The following is a 25,615-nucleotide window of genomic DNA, read 5'->3' on the forward strand; positions in this document are numbered from 1 at the left end:
TATTTTTTTATTCCTTTTTCTTGACGATATATCAAATAAATTAATTAACAATTACTTTCTTTAATCGTATTCCTCTCTCTATATAAAATAATATATATATAGAACACAAACTAGAGTTTGTGTTCTATATAGGTGCTCTCGCCGTCAGAGCTAGGACCTGAAATTTAAACATGATAATGGTAAGACGAGGTGGCAATGTTGGGGGGGGCGTTTATGCTATACCCAAAGCACAAAACCCGTTTTTCGAGCTCAATGAGACTAGAGAGGGTGATGAATTATAAATTAAAAAGTGACTCGCATCTCTAAAAATAACTATTCGAATAAATGGATTTTCTAAATTTATTCAAAATCAAAAATGTTATTTGGAAAAAAAAAAATAATCTGAAAATTGCAATTATGTTTTTTGTACTACAAAAAAAAGAACTTCCAATTAAATATTGAATTCGTAAATAAAATAAAGTGTGTATAAATTTGTCTAAAGATTCATTTGTTTATAAATTTGACATATAAAACTTGATGTATATCTGAAATATCTGACATTTTCTGAATGTTTTTTTCTCTTTTTGTTTCTTTTTTTTTCCTCAAACGTCAATCTTCCATTTTTTAAGAAAAATGACACAAAACGATGCTTTTTGGACAAATAAATGGAAACACTAATTATCTTCAATTTCAGAAATATTTTGTGAAATGATTTTTGCGATATTCGCAAGACTGAACCAATTATGGCGGTTTATAATTTATGTCAACGTACTTCTCATATAGACCATTTCTTTATGTATATTTATGTAAAGTTGAAGTTCATATATCACAATATATATTTTTTTTAAATTCATAATAATAGTACTTACTTTATAAGAGCTATTAATAAGAGTATTTGTGGTTGGGAGTAAGGTTATGACACTTTCTGGATTTTCTTACTTAGCCGGAGTGATATGAATTCAATTTCCTGCTCAATCGTTATTATTATAGCAAGAAAATTAGAATTTTCAGTTTCTTTCTCGACAACAACGAAACATACATATTATGATTATTAGTAAAATAGAAAAATTATGTATATATAATTATTTTTTGAATAATTTAGCAAATATTTTGACCATTGTCAATGTGATGTCCCGTTGCCTTTTTAGCCGAGCAAAGCCTGGTAGCCCTTGTGCTAGTATTCACATATTTTAGATACAAGATTTATTCATTTTAAACTATTTTATTCTTGAAATAAAATTTATTTTCAAATCAGTAGATTTTTATTCTATTATAATATCAAATACATAAATATTTTCTTATTTCTTAATGTAAGTTTTAGACAAATGCTACCAGTATTTTCTTGATGGTGTTGGGGTACATCCTTCGATGGTCTTTTAAAAGACATTGAAGTTGTGACTCGTCATTAGTTATTAACCTTCTATATTCTGTGATGAGCACCACTCCTCCTTCAACAAGATCATTACAAATTTAGAGAAAGCCACTTTTTCTTATGCCTTCATATAATCTTTTCTAGCATTCCAAAGGTAGGTAGCTCCATTATTTCAAGAATTTTTTTTTGATTTCTTCGTGACAAAGTGATAAAATGAATGGTTAAGTTCTTTTTTTCCTGCTCTGAACTCTGAGAGAGCTAAAAAAATTATTTTCGTAGTGAAAGTTACTCCATTATAGAAGAAACGAGTTCCTTCGACAAATAATATAAGTAACAAATAAACTTATGTGAGGCAGAATCAAAATTATTGTCACCACATGTATAGAGGTGTAAATCATATGACCAAACAGAAACGTCCGCAAGATTTTATTTGGGGGGAGGGGAAAGTTTGGTTTTAGGAATTAAAAAAAAAAATATCCAAACATTAAATAATTAATTTTTTTATTTCAAAAATCCATTGATATTCACAATTTTTTGGAAAAAAATTAAATTCTAAAATTTGTAGGTCTAAAATTTAAAATGTAAAATTTCAAATATAAATTTTTTTTAGCAAGAAAAACCCAAAACTCATGAGTACTCACAGAATATTAATTTTTTTATAAAGAAAAAAATTTTACAAATAAAATTTGATATATTACATTTTTAGGAAATATGTTTAAAAAAATTCAAATATTAATTTTTTTGAAATAAAAATTCAAAATCCGTAGGTACTCACATAAAATAATCCAGCCAACCCCCTGGGGACACCTTTGTTAAAAGAATAAGACAATCAACATCGAAATTTGAATAAAATTTCGGAGAAGAACTTAACTGACATAAGGATGAGCTACAAGCAGCTATGAGAAGAAGTAAATACAGACAGATTCCACTCTTTATTTAACACTCCATTGTCGATCTTCAATTTATAACTCATCCCCCCCTCCCCATAAATCATTGGTATTACTCGCTCCATCTTTCATTAGAACAAACTTTTACATTTAAATGTTCTATCTTCAAGAATTAAAGTATAATAATAACACCTTTGAAAAATAACAAAAAAACAAAACATTGTTTAGACTGCCCAGTAGACAAATATCGCTCGTGTTCTATGTCATATTTTATACAACTATTCATAAATATGTATATAGATATTGGAGAATAAAATGAGTTATTAATAGATTAAAATTCATACTGATGTCCTACTTATAGGTATATAATATATATTGGTGTTTTGATTGAAAAATGTACAAATATTGGTTTGAAGAATATTGCAAAATAAATAGCTGAATAAAACGGTTACAGTGCAATTTTAGAGTATAGTTTTCGATATATTGATAGAAATATATTTGTTCTAAAGAAAAAATCTTAGCTTGAGTTATCAAAAAACTAAGAGTCTGTTCACATGGCAACATTTTTAAAACGACGTTGTATTTTTTTATTCATTTGTATTAATAAAGTTTTGTGTTCGTACGGGGAAGAAATATGCTTAATATGAGGGGGTTTATTACGTTCTCAATACCATTATAGAATTTTCTCTTTCTCAGAAAAAATGAATGTCTTGTAATAATATCCCATCATAATTCATCTTGCAGTGCTATACTAATAATGATATTTGATTCGATATTAAACTTTTTTTTTTTTTTTTTTTTTGTGTTTATAATTATAATATTTATTCAATGAGAAAATATAAATATTAAGTTTCAATTATAAAGTATTAATTCCTTATTAATATATTAAGTTGTGCAGATACTTTACTCAAAATTACCCATCGGTCTTTTTTTTAAACGACAAATGCTTGAGTGGGATGTAGTAATTAGAAAATTGTACATCATATTAAACATTAAGAATTTCCCCCCAGAACGTTATTTAAAATTTATTTATTTATAGGGAAAAAAAAAAACAAGGTCACATAAAGTACCACATTCAAAAACAAAAAAAAAAATACTTCATGGAATCACCATAGCTCATGGATAACGCGCTCCGGAGAATTTATTTTCTTGAACTCAAAGTGCGTAGGTTTGTGCCCAGGTGATTCCTAGAGAAACAAATATACTTTATGTATATGGACTTAACACAAGATTCCTAGGTTAGTTGGAGTGATTGTAATACTATAATGTATACTAATACTTAATCAATGCAACTCCATCTAACCAATTAAAGGAACACGATACAAAAAATACTGTAATGAGTAGATTCGTAAATCTTAAACATATTTAAGAGTGCCAGTATGGTTGTTGTTCGCAACCTAAGCAGTATTTTATATTTTACTTATTATTTTATTCTGGAGGTAAGAAGATTTTACAAGACCAACATTATTGTTCTGAATCCTTCTTATACTCTCATAAAACAGGTCAAAACTCCAACATGATCTCCTCTACATTTAAGTTCATTCAAACTGATCACCGTTTCGATTGTGTCATTTTTTCCTCTCTTTGTATTTTGGGACCCTTTAGTCAGAGATGCTGTTGTAAGTCTTAACGTTAGTCTAAATGTGGTAAAAACTTTGACTAAGGATGGGGACATTGACCGTGAGAGATTTTGCATAATTTCAAGTAGATTTTGTCATCAATGTTGGTGCTACAAAAGTTGTAGGTAGATATATGCTACAAAATTAGGTGAGAAATTTTCCTCCGCTAAACTTCTTAGTTTTACAACATCAGATACAATATTATTTGTGTTGGCTATACCCTCGTACTTTGTCAAATAGCTCTATTAAGTTATACAAAAACCTTAAAAAGCAAATTATAGTTACGTACATTAGTTTAGATACTTAAAGTGCTTTCAGTAAAACTTTATGTATCTTTCAGGCACGGGAAAAGATTAAGCATATTTAAAGTATTTATTATTCAGATACGAATTTGGCAAGATTGATTGGTGATGACGTCACCATAAAATATCCATGATGATGTCATATAGCAGAGATTTTTCTATGGGCAGCTTTTGCATCGAATTTGGATGCGTCTTAAAGATTCGGGAGGGACCGCACGAAACGTCAAAGTTTTGGAACCGTTACATTCATAATAAAAAAGCGCAATTGTATTTCTAACAGGTAAAAAAAATAAAGAAAGTAATTCAAAGAGGAATGAAGATGGATAAACATTTTATACATTTGTCCCGTCAACACAAAAGTAAACTAGAATTAATGTTATCAAATTTTGCACCTAAAGTATCCAAAATTAATCGTCACAACAAAAGAATGAGAAATTGAGAGATTTTATTTGAAAAGCTATGTTAGGCATACGCTTTATCAACCAAAAGAAATTTATGAGCTATACCTAAAAAATTTAAGTACCTTAAAGTATCCCAGTAGTTTGGAAACAACGCCTGTAATTCATTCAAATATGTCTATGAAATATTGGGCTTTTTGCATTGATGAAGTAAAAAAAAACTGGGATTTTCACCTTTTTTAGGTTTTTTAAAGATTGTTTTTATGTTGATACAACATATATGTATCTTTGATTTGAAAGTAGAAAGTAGTAAACTTTTGATGATGGTAGTCATTATATTAAATATTTATATACATTAGTATATTGGCTTGAATGAGTAGAATTTGAGAGTAGAAAAGTTTCTCGTATGATGTAGTTCCTCTATATTAATTAGAGGTGTTGATTGATTTCATAGAACCGCATTGCTCATTTCTTCCATTCCTTTAAAGTAATAGGCAAAAACTAATGGTGTCTTTTTTCATCTTGTTTCTTTTTTATTCAACACAACAAAAGGACGACTATAGATACGTAGAGGTAGTAAAAAAAAGCAGAGAAAAAGTAAAAACATCCCATATACATAGAATATACACACAAGCATACAAATTAGACTTTCAATAATAATCTTCACCCTTTTTAATTAAAAATAAATATAAAAAATAACTTCTTGTTTTTATTTTTCCTCACAAATAAATGAAAAAACAGGTATATCAATTAAGTTAACATTAATTACATTTGCCTGTGTATTTTATCTTTCTATATCTGTTCCATCTACAAACCACGAATGAATTGAGGGTTGAGATAAATAACAATTGTAATAATTGTCAAATTCATTGCGAGAATACTTTAATGTGATGGTAAGTTATTAGCACAATATGTACTGGGTGGTCCATTGAATAAAAAACTGACAAAACCTTTGGAAAAAATTTCTCCAGATACTTTGAATAGTCTGTATGAAATGATGCCAAAACGCATAAAAAAAATTATTAAGCTTAAAGGTCGTCATATTAAGAAGTAAATAAAGTTTTTTGTCAAAAGAAAGCACTTGTTTAGGTTATTTCTTGATTTCTTTTTAAAACCACCATCAATTTTTGGACATAATGTAGATAGTGTCTTTAACCAGAAATAAGAATTTTCTATTTTTTTAAATTAGAATCCTCGTCGATTTTGTAAAAAAATGCAACATATTTTTCAGATTCGAAGATTCTTAAATCTCGATATACAATCAAGATTTTCGAATTTATGATTAAAAATAAATCATTTTTTATTGAGTCAAAGTAATTGACTCAATAATCATCGTAAAAAATGAATGATTTTCTCCAATAAATACCTCTAACACAAGATTTGTAATAAAACAAAACCTCTTTGTTTTCGATGGGGCAATACGTTTGCAACACTGGATGGTCATAAGTAAGAAGTTCTAATTTTCTTTTTGCTGAATTATAAATAAAATAGAGGTTTAATTACAATGAAAAACATGAGGTTTTGAAACACCAAATAGTAATTATTCTCAAATCAAGGATCCCGAAGCTCTTGCATCAAATAGGGTATTATACGGTTAAAAAGCTTAAGGTGTAGTGTGGGTCAAAGAAGGACATATTGAGAAAATTCTTTCTATTTTTAGGATCATATTGACCTTAATATGGACCTTAAAATTGGCCCTGCCCCTATTATCGGTTCTTGAAAGACTGCCCAAATTTTAATGCACCCTCTAGATGGCCTCATTTTCACAAATATTGGATAGTAAAGTATGGTTATGTTTTTTAGGAAAACGTGTGATGTCTGTAAAATAGGGAATCTTTTGACATTATTCTTAATTCAGGTCTGCCTAGATTAGGCTTATTAAAATTAAAGAAGATTGATTATTGATTACGTCACTGGTAGATATCTATGATGACGTCATTTATCAACGATTGCTCTATGGGACGGCTTTTGCGTCCAATTTGTACGTGTCCTTGAAATTTAGGACTGGATGTTAAAATATCGATACATCTTTATTAATTTATAACTACCCTGCAGAACTCTAATATATAATCTTATTCATTTTTAAAGTCATTGTTTAAAGTTATGTATCTGTTTAAAGGAAATATCTAAAAGAATACATGCATTTTCTCAAGTATCACTTCTTAGTTGAATATATATTTGAAACCATAAATATTTTATACAAATATAAAAATTAATTAATGCAATGCGGCAAAATTTGTTGTTCTTTTTTTTTTTTTTGTTCGTTTAAGAAGATAAAAGGAACGACCAAGTTTACTAATAAAATGCATCAACTTTTCTAGACATACGTCAGAGAGTGATGGACGTCTAATGCCTAGAGGCAATTATTTTAAATTTTTGTCTCGGTATGGGTAGGTTGATGCGTCCATGGGGATGGGATGTCTCATTTAGTTAAGCATTTTACTTAATTAGCTAGAAAATGGTTGATCCATAAAATAATACAAATTTTTGTGATAAAAACATACATATTATTTACTCCAGAAAACATTTTTAATTAAAATAGCTATTCTATGTTGAGGTCAGAGTTAATAATTTAGTTGCGGGTTTTTTTAAGTGTAGGATTCCAATCAGTTTCTATTTAAATTATTTTAGTGTTATTACACTTTATTTAGACGTGATGTCATTTTTTGAAATTTCTGAAATTCAGAAATATGTACTTTCTTTTTTTAACGTAAAAAAGCTTTCATTCTGTACAATTTTTAAATAGAACAATGTGCTTCTACATTAGATGTAAAATATTCTTGAAGAAAGTGAATCTTAAGTAAAAAGGGATGTTTTGTAATTATTAAGGGAAGGAACGTTGTTAAAAAGGGGTCAAGTCTCCGCTATTATAATGTATATGTATAATTGCAAAACCAGCTCCTTGGATCAGTTTTAGCAATAATTTGTCGATGATTGGAAATAACTGGCTAACCACCAACGGATTTCGGTCCTTTATTTGTTTATGAGAAATAAAGATAACACTGTGATATAGAATATATTTCAGGGAGGTTAGGTTGGCCACTCTGCAAATTAGTGGACTAATAAAAATTAATCCAAAATTGTATGGACACTAATTGCTAAATTTAATTTTTTCAACTATCAGTACTTTGAGTTAGTAATATCCAAATGAAGAATCTTCTTCTTATCAAATACCATTTTTTCTTGCTTGTCTCGAAGAAAGTGAGATTAAGCTAACAAGGATTCTTCTAAAGAAAAATCAAATTTTATACCGCCGAAAACATGGAAACAGTTTCATTTGGCTATAAGGTTAAAGCTAAAATATACAAAATAAATCTTAATGATTAGGTTGATTTCAATGAGAGATTATATATTTTACATAAAAGTGACATTAATGCCTTTGAATATAATAAGGTTTTTTTTTAATCTGTAAATATTTTTAGAAAAAAAAAAAGGTAATGGAATTGTTATCATTTTATTATTTTCATTATATATTAAATTATATATATTATAATTTAGCGATACAAAAGATTGGTAAACGACAAGACTAACTTTTTGAGATAAACATAGATCAATGTAAATTTTTCTTTCTACTGCATTGATAAGTTTACTCTTGCATGATTTAAGAAAACTGACTCCGCATATTATGAACTCAAAAAGGAAACTTAAAGTATTATGATTTTTATATAAATCAAAGATCTTTGTAAAGAATTCGTGTCATTTCTTATTCATTGTCAGTAATTGATTTTTATATTGATAAAATTATCAATTCAATGTACTTATATAATAATAATAAATTAATACTTCGTCAATAATTGGCTATAAGAAAAATACTGTTGGCTTATTTTCGGGGTTTTTTTCTTCAAAGTATTTTTTAGCTTTTTGTAAGTGGAGGTTGCAAGTAGATAAAATGCTCAACATACGGGTTGTTATAGAGTAATTAGTATTAGCAGGCCGGAGAAACTAGAAAATAAGCAGAATTGACAAAAAAATTGGTGGATTAGCGTATAGTGGACTAATTTAGCTGGTCCTTACATCTAATAATTATGTATTACATACCTAAGTAAAATAGTTATTATAATTAAAATGTTGTTTTTTTCTTTTCTTTCCACGTGACTCTTTCACTAATGGAGGCAAAATAAGAGTAGAAAAACATATTCTTTGCCCACATTTAATTTACATTTCTCATTTAAAATATATACATACAAAACTAGATTTCAATGCTGAGTAGAGGATGAGGTTTTTGTTATTATAATTTTCTTTGTAATGTTGTGTTTACAATATAAATATTTGAAAGAAAGAAAAATGAGAGAGAGAGAAACTAGCTACAAGGCTGTTGTTGAATGCAAAATTTTCATTATGTGAATATAAATAGAATGTGTGTTCATACATACAAGCACACACACTTATGACTGGTATAAATTTAATATTTGTAAACTCACATCTACGTACAAGACTCTATAATAGGTATGTAAATAAAAGAACCTGAAGAAAAAAAAAACATAGTAACCCTGAAAATTTGAAAAACTTAGCTGTCATGACGTTTTATAGGATAAACTGAAAACATTTATGAGAGGAAATAAATAAAAACAAACCCCACTTAGTATATACCAAGGACGGATAGATAGGAATTACTCTTATGTCGTTCTTCAATTGCACTCTGAGTCAAATAGAGAGTAACATTAATGAATTGCAAAAGAGTGTAAGTCTCTATCATTCATGAGCATGCGCAAGTGGGATTAATTTATTCTTATGAGTTCCCTCCTCAATAATTAAAGAGTAATAATAACAGCTATAGACTAGAATGGGCACTGAGTAGAGCGTAATACCTCCACCCAAAATCAAATTGAGTTGTATATCTCAATTTTTTCAAAAGTAATGGTTGATATTGTATTACTTACGTTTTGTATTACCTGGACTTTTGACGTTGACCTCTCAAAGTTTAATGGCTGTTAAAAGCTATGAAAGGAAGGATATAAACACAAGTCCCACGCCCTATTCATCTCTATTTTAAAAATTATAACACATCCAGAAGTAACCGCATTTCAGGCAAAATTTCTATTCCAAAGGATGGATAAAAATTTACATGGGTCGTATTTATCCCAAATCCTTCAATAGATTTTTTTTTTTTGTTTGAAAAAAAATTATTACATTGAAGAACGTTGAATATGAAGTAAAAATTTGAAATTTTACCTTTGCTGTACATTGCAACATAAAAACAAAGACCCTTAAAATTTTACATATATCTATAACAAGCAACCTACAATATATGCTTCTAAATAATGACAATATTATAACACCATTATAATGATTACATTTAAAAAGTTCAGGTTCTTGAATCAGGCAGACGACACATCCTCACTGCCTGTGACTTAGTAGATAAGATTTACATTTTAAGAGGGTGTGCCTATGCAATATTATACTAACAACTACTCATGTTTACCGACAGGATCAATGGAGATATAAAAACGTTGAATAATATATTTAATGTACGATGTTCTAGTATTTTAATATTTGCAACAAAAATTATTTAAGGGCCTATGACTTAAAAGTGGTCCAATCCCACCGGTTCTGTTTTGTCTCATCCCTTTTATTCTTGTAAAACATTTTAAATTTCCAAACCCCTTGTACTTTTTGTCTTTTATACTTGGATTAGGTTAAAGTAATTCACTTCTTCATTTAAATTCGTTCACCATAACTTTAAATATCCTTCATTGTTTTAAAAGTTAACGTGCCCAAGTTGTTTGAACAAAAGTGTAAAAACGCGCTCTCAAATCATATGTCACTGGTGGTATTACATATATCACAAAAACAAAAAGTAGTTATAAGTCTATAGGCATAAAACAATAAAAAAATAATTATAAAGCTTCTCTAATTAAAAGAAACTCCTAACTTTTTTAATTAAATATTATTTAAACCCACTCTTTTCTTACGTCCACCAGCTATTTTTTTATTTAATATGTAAATTAAGTGCAAGAAGAGGTTTCTCAATTAATATGAGTATTAGTTTTACATGGTTATAACTTACTGAAACAGAGAAATGCACTTTAATAGTTACCTCTGGTTCTTAATTAATTAACTGATTAGATCCTAAAATTTGGACATCCAACAGGCTATGCCAAAATCTTAAATACATATCCGAATAATAAACAAAGTCTATTCCATCATGGGTAGGCATGGGCATTTTGTAGATTGTAGGATTAAGCGGGAGCAAGAAAATGGATCTACTGAATTTAGGCCTTTATTCACATCAGCTACTTGTTATATATATTTTATTGTATTTTATTTTTAACCTTTTGAGTGTTTGATTTGGCTTGGAATTACACTATAGTCAATTTTTTATTGTTCGTTTAATGTTACTTTAATTATTCAGATGGAGTTGCAATGAATAAGTATACTTTACAGAATTACTTGGTTTATAGCTTAGGGTAAGATAAGATACACACATATAAGTAGAAAAACAAATAAAAGGGGCTCATATTTTACAACAAATAATGATTATAATAAATATTATTTTCACAAAGACTTTTATGGATAAATTTGCATTAAATTTTAGTATTGTATTTATATATTATCAATAATCTATTTCCCCCCTTTATTTTCGTATGTGTATGAGTAACCTTTGCTATAAATTCGTATACATATATTATATAATACCCTTTTCAAAAACTCGTTATTTATGGGATTATATTTTTATATGGAAATTTTCATCAAGCCATTAATTCGGTTTTATGACCTAAGGATTTTAATTTATTATTCTAAAAAAAATCAAGTGCATCAGGCAGAGACTAAACTACAGCTTTAATATATCTACTATACACAATACTTACATATATCTCTTGTTGCCAGGGTTGCATATTAAGAAATAAGGTACAGGCAGAGAAAAAACTTAAAAAAATACTTCTTTTGTATAAGAAGTAGAATTATATCTGGTGTTTAATGTGGAGCTTAGCAGGTGCGTCTGCAAAGAGTACTCAAGAGGGGATATAGCTTCCCTACCCACATGTTAGGGAAATTTTGTTTTCAAACCAGAAATATATTTGTGTTCAGGATGAAAAAAAATTTAAGAGTTTTCAGAACTGACAAAGAAAACTGAACAGGCCCGAACCGACACTCAACTGGACGTTTCTGCAGTCTTTAGTCCTAACTAAGGACTAACTCAGCATTGATCATATATCTCTGCAAGTGACTTATTTATTATGACGTCACTTCCAGAGTCTCGATTCGGTCCTGTTCAGTTTTTTATATTAGTTCTAAAAACTTATAAAGTTCGATACTTGATGGCGTCAACCAACTTTTTTTTTTTAATAACTTCTAGGACTGACATTTTGAAGGACTGAAAGTCTTCAGCACCATTCCCAAAGACTAACAAGACCGGTCTTAAGACTTGACCGAATGAATAAGGACTGACAGAACACTATAAGGAACACGTCATTTATCAAAGATTGTTCTATGAGACGGCTTTTGCGTCCGATTCCGACACATCTATGAAATTTCAGATGGGGATTAAAATTTGGGACAAATACATCCCTAAAATGTAGGGCTTTTAAATTTTCAAAACCAGTCCTTCGGGAAGGTATTCTTAAGGTTTTGGTAGCCTTGTCATTAATAGGTCCAATAAATACTATTATTATAAAATTAATATAATGATTTGTTGTGTTTTCCCCACTTATAACAGGGGCAACCCTTGCAGGGAAAAAAACAGTATACCATATCTTTAAATAAGGTAATAAATTGGCTACATGGATATCTATATATTTTCCGCATGCAGTAAACATTTTGTAAAAAGTTTGGAAAGTAATGTTCTAGAATATTATATTACCTGTAATGTCCCATAGGCACCTGAACCCATTATTAGAGGACTACGTCAGAAATACCTTTTAGCGTGTTTCAAGCTTTTCTAAATTAGGGCATCCCAAAATGATTTTCACACATGGTTTTAAGTCATTTATCAATCATGCAAGTCAACAAAGTTATATTTTTTTATAAAATCTTTTAAATTCTATATATAGTTCTAGAATAAATTAACAACCTTATCACGAAACTACAATATATAATCAACATTAAAGTTGGTTCATTTATTTTTTTAAATTGTAAATTAATTCCAAATTTATACTTTTATTTTATGAAAGATCATTTTATCCCAAGAAAATGTAATTTAAAGAATAAGAAACCACCATATTTTGAGAGTTTTGTTTGGAAAGGAATAACACCTCAGGATTTCAAATGAGTTGACACCAAAGTAGCTTATTTGGAGCGTAATTAAATAGGATTTCATTTACCCAACAGTATTTGATTCTAAAGTCTATAGTTCAACATCAATATTGATTAAGCTTTTGAATTTTTTTGAAAAAAAAAACCCAAAAATCCATAGCTGTTCACTAAAGAATTCAAATATTAATTTATGTATTTTTTAAATTTCAAAAATCCATGTCTATTCACAAAAAAATTCGAATATTACTTTTATTCTAAAAAAAAATTAAAAGTCCACAGTTATTCAAAAAGAATGAAATTTATTGGAAAAAAATTTCAAAAATTCATAGCTATTCACAGAAAAAAAAAAAAAATTCTTAAACATTAAACTTTTTGGTAAAAAATTTTATATATTACATTTTCTACAAAAAAAATTCAAAATTCCATAGCTATTCATAAAAAATTAAATTTTTAGCTCTACTGGATAATTTGGCCGAATAATTTAAAAAAAAAAGATATCTTGAAGTAAATAAAAATGTACTCCTATTTGGTGTAATAAATTTTCATCTTGACAAAAAAAAATCTATTAATGAGCAAAAATTCCTTAGTTTGGGGCGGGTCCCTCAAGTCCACCCCCTGCAGACACCACTGAAATACAATGACTTTTTTAAGTGTCCAACCATTTAGAAATGTTTAAAACTGTATGCAATACCGCATAGAGGATTAAGATTGTTTATAGGCATGTAAGAGACGAGAACAAGGGTATAATATAATAAGGAGGATAATAGTAATGATACTTTGTAAGTCCTCCTAATAGCATTTTTTTATACATAAAAACATGTTACCAGCCTACTTGATAAGATTGTTATCAGATAATGCAAATAAAAACTATAATACACTTAATTGTAATAGTCAAAAGATGACTACAAGGTACATACATACTGAAATAGGGATTTTTTAACCTTGCTTGCAAAAGACAAATTTATCCAATTACCTCATCTCATTATTTCTAGATTATAAATGCCAAATTAAAGTTGTAAAAATATAAAAACATTTATGTGTGTATCCATTTGGAATTGAGTAATGAATTACATCGAAATAAAACAATGATGCTTTGCACAATATAATAGCCTCAATATAGTATGCAGTTGAACCATTCTGATCAGATAGTAATTGGGTCATTTTTACAAATGTTATGCGTTAAAATCCTAAATCATTTACTTTATTTGAATTGCTCTTATTTGTAAAATAATAGAAAACTATAAACTAAAGAGACTATAAAGGAAAGAGGAGTAGTGTATATCAATCAAGAATGTTTTTTCTTATCTTTAATTCTGATTCGTCTAAAATCTTGTATATGCACCATTTTCATCTCTCGTGCTGTTCATTGTTATCACGTCTTAATAACAAGATTTATCTAATGTAATTTAATAGAAGTCAACGTTTTGGAAAGGGTTATGTAATTTTCTTTAGATGTAACTAAAAAATACATTAACTATTAATGAAACCCCTAGTTTCATGTATTTTAATCATAATTATGCTATATAAAGTGATTTTTTAAACAAAAATACACAACCCTTATAATCTAAGAAGATATTTATATTATTTTTTATTTTTTTGATAGATGTTACGTGAATCCAGAACATAATTCCTATACATAGGTTTTGTGTACTTTTGATTTAAACCACCTTATCTCCTCTTTCCTTTTTAGCTATTTCATCCCTATAATTGCTGTATAATGTTACAAGAATCAGGGTGATTTTTCTATTATCTATTGGATTTTAGATGTGCTCCTACAAATTTTAGTAAAAAAATCATATGGTTGTCTTAAGCCTTTACTACTCAAGAATACCATATTTTTTTTCAAATGCGCAAATAGTAGTTTATGAAATGTAAACCAAGAATAAACCACAAATGAACATCTCTTCTAATTAATCTGTTAGGGAGTTATAAAGTGTCTAGATTATCTTTCCACAGTCTGTAAGTAACATAGTTATAGATTGAGATGTATTTTTTCATATACTATAAATTATTATAAACTTCAATTTATAATTTCTAGTTCCTTTAAAAAAAACACGATTGAAACATAGAAAAATAGAGGTAGTACACGGCATTGTCCAGAGTTATTAGGCGCTGACGAACAGACAAACTTTACTTTTATGATGTAGAAGATAGTTTCCCCAGAAATTTTCAGTGTTACTCTCGATTTTTCATGAACACACTCGCACATAACTACTCAATACTTCAATATTATTTCTTTAAGAATAAATGAACAATAATAACAGCTTGATATTTGTTTTAATATGATGTGATGAACTAAGGAGTACTTTAGTCTAGGGACTGAAGTACTCCTAAATGCCTGCGATAAAATTTATCCACTTTTACCTAACGTTTTATACAACTCTACATTCTTTCTTAAAAATGTTTAAGAAACTTAAAAATAACTTTAAGTACTAAATAGACACATACATACTTTTCTTTATTTATATAGATTCTACATTTTTTGTTCAAATTGGTTGTGTGTCTAAATAGTCGGTAAACTTTCCGATTTTCAAAACTTTGAGGGCGTTGAGCTACCTCTAAACATTGTTTAACTTCGTTCAAATTTTCGCTATTTGTATTTTTTATCAAAAAATGTTTTGACCCAGTATTTTGACAATTCAACAAAATGAAAAATAAGATATACCATACTATACAATTATTTTTTTGTTTAAATATTGGTTAGGGTGGATTAGATCATATACTGGACTGTCAAAAAGTTTTAGAATATAACATTAATTATGTTTTGAGAGGTTTTGGTTAATTTTAAGCAAAAATTGTGTTAACAAAAAACAACAACTGATTGTTAACCTTTTGAACTCTTTATATACCAAGTCTCTAGGATAAATATTAACGAAAATGGAGTAAAAAAGCAAGAAGTGGCTCGTTTATTTCATGTCAAATATAGCAATTCTGATATTGTAAAGACCCTTAATGTCTGCAAAACCCCATCTGGAGGGTCACGAATTGATTTAGTACTTGCGTCAAAACTCACCTATAAAAATACTAAGTATGCCTTCTATCGTTCTGATTACAAGATAATTGTGCTCAAAACTTCTTCAAAGTCCCGGGAACTCCCTTTGCGGTTGATCGATGATGAAAAATGTATAAATAAAATGAAAACTAACATTGAAAATAGTTATCATTCTTAATTTTTGGTAAAAAAGTTATGTTTTTCACTTAAACGCACAATACATAGTACTGCTAGAAGCTGCACATCTGAAAAGAGAAAAGTGATGGATGATTTTAAGGATAATTTGGAACGTACCTTAAACATGGATACACTTTTTCAAAGAAATATAACTTCTGAGTTTTATCATTCCTTCCGGATTGCGGAAATTGACAAGTTAGAAGCGAGAGCTAAAGTAGAAAATGAAAATAATCCCCTTTGAAGGATTAAAAATCTTACCAACAAAAATAATTACTCAGCTCTACTAATAAAGAGAATAGAGAATGGTGTAAAACTTTAGAAAAGCAAGAGGAAATTGCAGAGGCATTTCGTAAAGCCTTCCAGAAGTTAGTTGGTCGGTTCAGAAGTAATTTACCACAAAGGAAAACGAAAAGAACATCTATATTCTCTAACGAAATATTATCTGTCTACATTAGGAAAAACTTTACAGTTAATAAGGCCTCTGGTCCAGATGGAATTGGGGGAAGGATATTTACGACATGCAGAGAAGAGATTGTCCCATATTTATACAAAATGGGAAACTTTATGGAAAAGAAGGGATAAATTCCAGAAGCTATAACTAAAGGTCGAATTGTTCTAATCCCCAAAAAGGGAGATGGCTTAAAACTTGATAATTGGAGGTCAATCACTGTACTAAACGAAATATACAGAATACTTTCAGGAGTGATGGCAAGTCAGATTCAACATATTTTAAATAAAAAGATATGCCTAGAGCAAAAAGGGTTTTTAAAAGGAAGAAAAATATCTCACATTTCCCGAAATATTCGGACAGCAATTGAAGCAGTGGAGAGGAACAAGCGTTTGGAGCTATTATTGCGATAGATTTTTCAATAGCATTCGATTCCCTTTCTCATTCTCACAGTTTGAGATTGTTAAAAAAACTACTACCAAGCCGTTTTTTTAACCCTGTCTGGGCATTACTAGCTACGGGATCATCGACAGTAACTGTTGGAAGTAAAGAGAGCAGACCGATTTACTTGAATAAAAGTTGTAGGTAGTGTTGTCCTTCGTCCCCTGCTCTTTTTAGTTGCAATAGAAGAGCTAAAAACCATCATGACAAAAAAATATATAGGATTCGATGTCATTTTTGGAAATATTTAACATCTTATAAATCTTTATGCCGATAATGTAACCGTGATGATAGAAGCGAACTCAGAAACTCAATTGCAAAGAAGAATAGAAAGTGTCTTATCTTATTTTGCGACGTTCGAAAAAAAGTCGGGATTGAAAATCAATATATCAAAGACAGCAATTCTCCCGATTGGCTTATGGCATCCGGGAAAAGGTTTGAAAATTTCAAATTGTTCTACCAAAGAAATGATTACTGCCTTAGACATAAATGGGTGGGCTCTGGTCTCTCAGAATTAAACTGGCTGAAACTAAAAAACCGAGTCAATAATTGTATCAAATACTTGTGCAATTTTAACCTTAAAAAAAGAATAGACCTTAATAACACTTTTGTTATTCTAAATGTTTTGTATAAGGCTATCTCTTTACCAATATTGGTGGAGGATGCCATATTAGAGGAATTTTTTTTTGGTTAGAGAATCTTTTTCATCAGATATTTGCATTTCAGTTTTAAATAGACCAAGAAATCGATATGGGTGGTGGGCTCAAATCTTTTGTGGGCATTGGAAAGTTTAGGTAAAGGTGTGATATTGGATTAGGAATTCAATCTATCTAGTAATTGGATGCATAGGATTGTGTCCTCGACTTCCCAAATAGCTGATGGAAGAAAATTCACAGCTCAATTTCAAGTAGCCACAGGGATTCTGTTTTTAAACAATCCATGTAAAGATTGTGGTAAATTATTTAATACTATTAGATACACTTTTTCGGAATGTCCACAATTACATATTCTGAGATCATTTATTAGTTTAAACCTGAGGGGTCTGGAAGACAATAACGTTAATATAATAACGGCGATAATTCTATTCACCGTGTCATCAAAAAAGAAAGAAAGTACTCCTATAGCTAGGTCCATAGGGAGTGCTTTATTAAATGTAAAGAGTTACCTAGCTAAGAATATAACTCTAGGAGAACCCGTGGTTGCAGAGGAAATTCGTGCTATTTTAATTTAGGGGGTGGCAAGATATGGAGCGTTCGAGTTGAAAATATCTAGGGTAATCGAAGGTACTTGGGACTGGACCTCTGATATCATTAGGTATCATACCGGGCCGTGCAGAATTATTTACCGTTTTTGTTCAGAACATATCGCGGACAATAATGACATTTCGAATGACTTGAGAAACAATTTATTCATACATTTTTAGAATAATAAAATAGTTTGTGATCAAATTTAATCAATGTAGCCACCATTTGACTCAATTACACTGGTCAGGCGACGTCTGAAGCTGCCACAGACTTGCTGGATGTAATTGGCGTCCATGGAGACTCAGGCCTTGTTGACAGCAGCCTTTAAAGCCTTGGATCCACGTTCGCCTAGATAGGGAAGTCTAGTGGGTTCAGATCTGGGCTCTGAGGGGGCCAATAGTCCTTGGTCCAAAAGTTCATGTTGTCCTTGAGCCACTCCTGAGCTTTCTTGGAAGCGTGGGCGGGTGCTCCATCTTTTTGAAAACCCCAAGGAGAGTTGCCGACTATGGATTTGATCCACAGAAGGACCTTGGACGCCAGAATCTTCACATAATCCTCCGCTGTTAATATCTAGCCCGTGGGGCACCATACCGACTTCATGGCCTTCCCGTTGGAGGCCACAAGACCCAACATCATCACCAAAGCAGGGTGCTTTGTTGTTGCCACATAGCGGTGCTTATCTTGCACATCTCCAAAGTTCACAACACGGTCATTTTGCCTGTTGAAAAAACAGAAAATCTGAAAAAATAATGATGCGTCCAGATGAGCTCTTGATATCATTCAAGATTTTCTTGGCACGCTCAAGTCTGACTTCTCGCTGACGTTCAGTTAGCAGAGGGCGTTCAGTACGCCTCAGAGACGTTCCTCCACCCCTTTTCAATCCCATTGAAACAGTTGATCTCGACGTTCCCATACTTCTGGCCATGTCGGCAATGGACCTGTTGGGAGTCCTCTTGAACACTGCCTTTACTTGCCTTGTTGAGACAGTGGGCTTCCTGCCAGCCCCAGGGTAATGCTTGAGATCACCCCCAGCCTCCAAGCGCTTGGAAACGTTGTAAATTGTCTTCAACGAGGCCCCAACCTGTTTCTTAATGTTGTAATGAGGCACTCCAGCTCGGAGGAGGGCTGCAATTTCGATCCTCTTTGTTTCCTGATTGGACATAGTCTCACGTGTGGAAGTTGTTACGCTCTCACAGGAAGGATTTTTGTTTATTTTAACAGTAAAAATACGAAACAATCAGATTGGTTGCCACAAAACATCTTAAAAAGTATATTTACATCATCGGTAAATAATTTTGCACGGCCCGGTATATCAAACGCAGAAGATACTCAAACTTATTAGAAAAAGCAAAAAAAAAAAAAAAAAAAAAAAACTAATTGTTGGCTTAAAAGCAAATTTACTATTAATATTACGTTTGTATTTTATTGATTTTAGATGCTAATATTTTTAATTTAGATATTTCAATATTTTATGTTTGTAGGCCTTAATCTAGAGAAGACATTTTAAACGATAATGTTTAACTACATTTTGTAAATGCATCTTCACCAGAAAATTTTAGATAATTCTAGATTTATAAATTATTCGTTGTCTAAATAAAAGTTTAAAGTATATATGTATGGATAGCAAACCACTCAATTTTCCTCTATATTTTTCTTTATATAGCTAAAAACACAGTAATCCAATATAAAGGATATTGTTCTCATTTCCAAACTTCAATCTAATAATAAAAATGAGAGGCGTAATAAGTATGTAATCCAATCAATATTAAAAAAAAATACTTTTCATTGATTTTAACCATTTTCAATTTTGCATTCCATACCTATAAATCAACGCCACGCACCAATAGAAAGTAAATTAAATTTGCATTAATACCCATAGGAACAACTTCATTTTTTATATTAAATCTAAAGTTGAATATGATATTACCAAAAACATGTGCGAAATGTATTCCAAATATCAATTTAAATAATGTTGTCTTTTTTAATTGGTTAGATGGAGTTGCACTGATTAAGTATGAGTAAACAATATAATATTACATTTACTACATCAAAACTATGAATTTAAAGCATTCAGACGATACTGAATTCTCGTATTATAATATGTCTATTTATAATTAACATGCTATCATATTATTATAGGTCACATTATATATAAAGCATTCTTAAGGAAATCGCACGGCGTCAACTAGAGCTCCATAGAGCCATCATTACTTGCAATCGTTGTTGGGTTATTAAAAATAAATATTTTCAAATTTATCCGCTTTCATTTTACGCTGTTTTATTGGTTCTGGTACTTGAACATATAAAAAGACAATGGATTGCAGATCTTCTCTGCGCCCATCAATCGGTTAAGGAGGTTAATAAAATTGTAAATTGCTCTCTTGAGCTTGTCCGTAAGGTCAAAAGGGGCATTAACAACGGTGAGAGCCTCTACAGAAATACAGGAAGTGGAGGATACACCAAAATTGTCAATGAAGTTTCTTGACCGATGTGGTGCTCCGTGGGGAATGAGGAGTACAAGAAGGTGCTGAAGGAAGTTGTGATTCCATGGTTGGATCCCAAATATCCCAATGTTAATAACAAGACTCAACACCTGTTCATAAGGCCGTAACAACTCAATGGCTGCCGTTTCTCCCTTATTTCATGGAAAAGTCTTGTCTTGATGTATTGTTTTGTCTCTCGTTTGTATTCATAAGTACAAATTGATTACATGTTACAAATAGGGAAGATTTTTGAGTGATAACACATGGTCTGTAAAATACCAGACTTCACACATAGACGGCACTAATTTTGTTTAAATTCAACTCATTCACCATCAAAAGACAGATCTAAAATTTCATGCGAATTTGTTATTTAGTTTATGATTATTGTGACGTTACTTTTGTTATTTCAAAAACAATGGATTAAAAACAATTCCGTGTTTTAATATTACACTGCCTCTTGATGGAAAAAAATACCAATCAAGCTAAGCAATGGCTTGAAAAGTGTTAAAGGGTATCTGCTTCATAAACTGTTAGAAATAATTATAATTAAAAAAAAACAATTTTGAACGGGAAAATAAAACATATTTTCTCTCATAATCCCTTTCAGTACATGTATTACAATAGTAATCCATAAATCAAAAGACAAAAAAAATATTATTTTGATTATATGAGTGTAAAAGAGATGGGGTTAAAGACTCTCATTTATTTGAATTAGAAACATGTACAGTAGATATTACAAATAAAAAAAAACTCATTATTTTCCCAATTCCCTGAATAGTCATTAAATAAAGGGGTAAAAGTGTCAGGATGATGTTTCTTTGAAGATGAACGATTTTCCAATGAATTGATCCATAAAAAGTTACTGAGTGATTAATACACTAAAAAATATCAAAGATCTAAGATGTACAATATATTATCTTGCCAAATTTATACAAGAAATATTATCTTTTAATATTCTTTGTTGTAAATAAATACATAAATTGGTTTTACTACACATAGTTTGATAATATTTCTTGTAAAACTAATATATTTATCGATTTAATATCATAAACATTTATTTTCAATCATACTCTAATTTTAAAAAATGGTAAAATTCCCAAAAAATAAGTATATTTAAATGGGAATAGAAACTAATCCCTTATGTGAGTGTGTTTCGATTTGTGGAACAGCTAAGTGACAGCTAAGCCCTCTTCTCGAAATGCAAACCCCTTGTACTGCTCTATCTAGATGCGTCTCGAGAAGATAGTGTGTGCTACTCCTCACAGGAGTATTCAGTCTCTAGAGGCTTCCATCAAGAAAAAGTTTGAATAAAAATTGTGTCAAGTACTATTTCCAGATAATTTTGTAAAAAAAAACATCCTCACAAAACCTTTTGTTTAAATATTCCTCTTGAAAAATTGAAAATAATAAAATGTGTACCACAAGGGATAACATTAACCTTGCAGATTAATCTACCTACAATAAAATAATCGTTTTTATGCAATGGTTATTATGAAGAAACAAAAATTGGAGTAATACTATAGAACTACTTAAGCATAAGTGCTGCACAAAATTAAAGTTATCTTAAAAAATAAAGAAAGCAATAATAATATATGTATTCTGATAAAATTATAAAAATAATACATTTGGTGTAGTCTTTTATAAAAGTTTATTATTTTTATTAATAAAAATTTAGAAAAAAACACTTTATTGATTTAATAAATAACCTTTTATTAATAATTAGTTTGAATTTATTTTCCAAATTAAAGCATGTATTTATTTATAAATTACTCCAAACTAATTAGCAATTTATTTTGATTGTGCATTAAAGAAAAAATAACGAGATGAAATTTAAATTAAATTTTGCTTAAAAACAGTTAAAACAATTATTTTATTTTATTTAATGAAAAGAAATTAACTTATGTATTGTAGGTATATATGTGTAAAAAAGTTAGAATAATTTTTCTCAAAATTGAGTGTGAATTACATTTGGATTCTTTTATGACAAATTATCGCCAATTAATATCAACAAATTATTCATATTAACCCTTTGGGCGTGTCGCAAATGGTACTTGAAGTACCCAAAATAGATCGTCACAATAAAATAATAAGAAGTTGATAGATTTTATTTGAAAGACTATATCTATATAAGTATCGTTAATCAAAAAAAGATTCTAATATATAGCTAACTATATATGTATATTTACTCATACTGCAAACCTTAATACAAGGCCTATATTTGACCCAGATATGTCTATGAAATATTGAGCTGTATCTACAGTGGAGAAAATAAGTATTTGATCTCTTGCAGATTTTATAAGTCGGAGTTCTAAGACACAGATAAACAAATAAACGGTTTATAATTTTAATGAAAGGTTTATTTTAACATTGAGAGACATATGTGCTTTGAAGAACAAAAATACTGAGTATAACCCAAGAACAACATCCCTACCGTCAAAAATGGGGTATAAACATAATGTTTTGGGGTTGCTTTCTAATCTACTAAGGGAAAAGGATGATTTCACGTCATAAAACGGAAATTAGAATTATGGGAAATCTTGTGAGACAACACTCTTAAAATGGGTCGTTTAATGGGCATTTCAGCACGCCAATGACCCAAAACATTCAGCCACGGCAACAAAGAAGTATCTGAAGAAGAAGCAAATTAAGGTATAGAGTGTCTTAGTCAGACTCAAGACCTAAATCCCACGGAAATATCTGTATCAGTGGACAATCAGAAAAAATTGGTAATGGATCAAATACTAATTTCCTTCATAATTGGAAATGCATCAAAAATATTAAGCGGGATTTTCTCCTTTTCTTAATTTTTGTTCTAGACTATTTTTATGTTGATAGAATGAATATGACAGCGTTACCTAACTTACATAAAAATTTAAGCTGTACTTTGTTGTTAGCCATCGATATTTCTGTTTCTTTCTCCATGATCAGTGTTGTTTGATTAATTGAATTAGAATACGCTCTTGTTATTTAGCCATGAATAGTTCCCAACGATTAATGAATAATTAATTATTTCACAGTGGGAAAGAATTGTCCAACTTCCAGCTGATATGGAGCCTTTTCCTTCTTTCTCAGGAAAGGTTGTGTGATACAATGAAGGTAATCTCCTCTTCTCCTAATCAGAGTTGTGAACGTTGATTTGTTGAATTTGGATTAGTTCTCGTTAAGCTGTTAATAATTGAAAAAATTATTGAAAAAGTCATTAGCTAACTACTAAACGATTTTCGGCCTTTTTTCCTGATTTTTTTTTGTAATTGAGAAAAGGCTACGAAATTCGAGAATCCAACTTCAAAATTTCCTTCTTGCAGAAACCCTTGTCCCTATTTGCAAAAAATTCAGACAACCAATTTTCACAGTTCTCTATTGAGACCAAATTTGTTTTCCCAAGCGCAATTGCCATAGACAGGAACAGGTGATAGTCACTTGGCGCCAGGAATGGAAATAGGGTGGATGCATAAGAACTTCCCATCCAAGATCCCAGAACTTCTGGTGCGTCATCAAATATGTGTGCAGCCTAGCGTTGTCTTGATGATAACATTTTGTCTCCTATTCACAAATGCTGGTCGCATTTGTTCGATCGCCAGCTCCAAACGGTTGAGTTGTTCATAGTCGAAGGCAGAATTGATCAGGGGGGAAATCGTCGAACCATTGTTGCGCAACAACAGTATCGAAAGAGTATCACCCTGTAGACATTGCGAATTATCTTGGTTGCTTTCGACATGTTTTTGCCTTTCAGGAGGTAAAAATGTAAAATATGGCGAATATCTTAATTTGAGACCTACATATTCGACGCAGGATAATTCACGACTGAACCGGCCAAGGGCAATACTGTACAAAAAGCGTTTGTAGTATGTACTCACATCTTCACAACGCCTTATGTTATGATTCGATGTTAACAAGATATAAATGAAATCACTTTTACCTCAGCCTAATATGTAGATACCAGTAGGGCCAGAACCCTAAAAACAAGGGGTTATTGCCCCTCCTCACTTTTTAAGACTAAGATTAATATTTATATAATAAAAGTTGTAGGGTAGTGTTACTAATAAGTCAACATAATATAATTTCCCTCACGGCGCTTGCAAATACATATTAGCAGCTAGTTAGTAGCAGCTACTAGCTAACTATAAGGCCAGACGGTAAGTCTCATTCTTAATTGACATCATTTATAATTTAAATTTGGCAGAAATATATATGAAATTTAATACTATTCATTTCATATGGGGCATATACATCGCTACTAACTCAATCAAATCCTTTCTGAATAATTTAATATTATATTTATATTTTACAATGTATTAACAAGTGATTTTCCTTCATTTTCAGTTCATCACAGCTCCATAGCTACACTCACTACAACTATCTTAATATCTGCTCTTGCTCTAACTATCAATATCGGATTCCTCTGAAGTCCTAACTTGCTGGAGTCAGTAAGAGAAGATAAGTTCACAGAAAAATTAAAATTCATGCTGGACTAGTTGAGTGAGGAGAAAAACGGAATGATCAACTCAGCAACACACTGTATTGTGTACACATCAAAAATCATCTTCCTTATTTTGTAGTAGAAAACTTACGAATTGATCAAAAAGGATTGACCAAGTTAAAACAACACAAAAAAAGGAATCCATAAGCGAAGATATTTGAAGAAATGAAACAATAAAAACTTTTATCACTTCATAGACGGACAACTTTTTATATATAATTATAATCAATAAAAGTGTACATATATAAATATTGAAGTACAGATGCATCAACGAAGAGCGTCAGTCGATAGATCAATTCATATTTCACGTAATTTACATAATGTGTAACTTTTTATCATTGTTTAATTTTTAATTGAGTATAATGATGTTATAACTTTTATGTTCATTTATTAAATCTATAATTATAATTAATTAATCACTACCAGAATTCATATTTTCACAAATTTCAGAAAATTTAATTTAGCAAATATTAACAAAACCAATTATATGTTTTAATTAAGAATATCATTTTTGCATTCAACAAAAGTTACATATTAACCAGGGTCAATTATGTGGGTATAGAGGGCAGGCACTTGTTCCAGGCACCATCCCTGACTAGA

The 25,615-nt window shown here is 30.1% G+C and overlaps 1 protein-coding gene across 2 annotated transcripts in view; it reads left to right on the forward strand.

Moving 5' to 3' along the window:
- LOC121132387 (uncharacterized) overlaps window positions 1-25,434 on the forward strand; it is a 305,542-nt gene extending 280,108 nt beyond the window's left edge. For both annotated transcript variants that reach the window (XM_040727787.2, XM_071886685.1), the window contains exon 6: window positions 24,859-25,434. In XM_040727787.2, the coding sequence (XP_040583721.1) occupies window positions 24,859-24,941 (83 nt within the window). In that variant the 3' untranslated portion in view covers window positions 24,942-25,434. The remainder of the gene's footprint in view (window positions 1-24,858) is intronic.
- Window positions 25,435-25,615: the final 181 nt, after the last annotated feature.

The sequence above is a fragment of the Lepeophtheirus salmonis genome, chromosome 2 (assembly GCF_016086655.4).
Source record: "Lepeophtheirus salmonis chromosome 2, UVic_Lsal_1.4, whole genome shotgun sequence".
In the NCBI taxonomy this organism is placed as follows: Eukaryota; Metazoa; Arthropoda; class Copepoda; order Siphonostomatoida; family Caligidae; genus Lepeophtheirus; species Lepeophtheirus salmonis.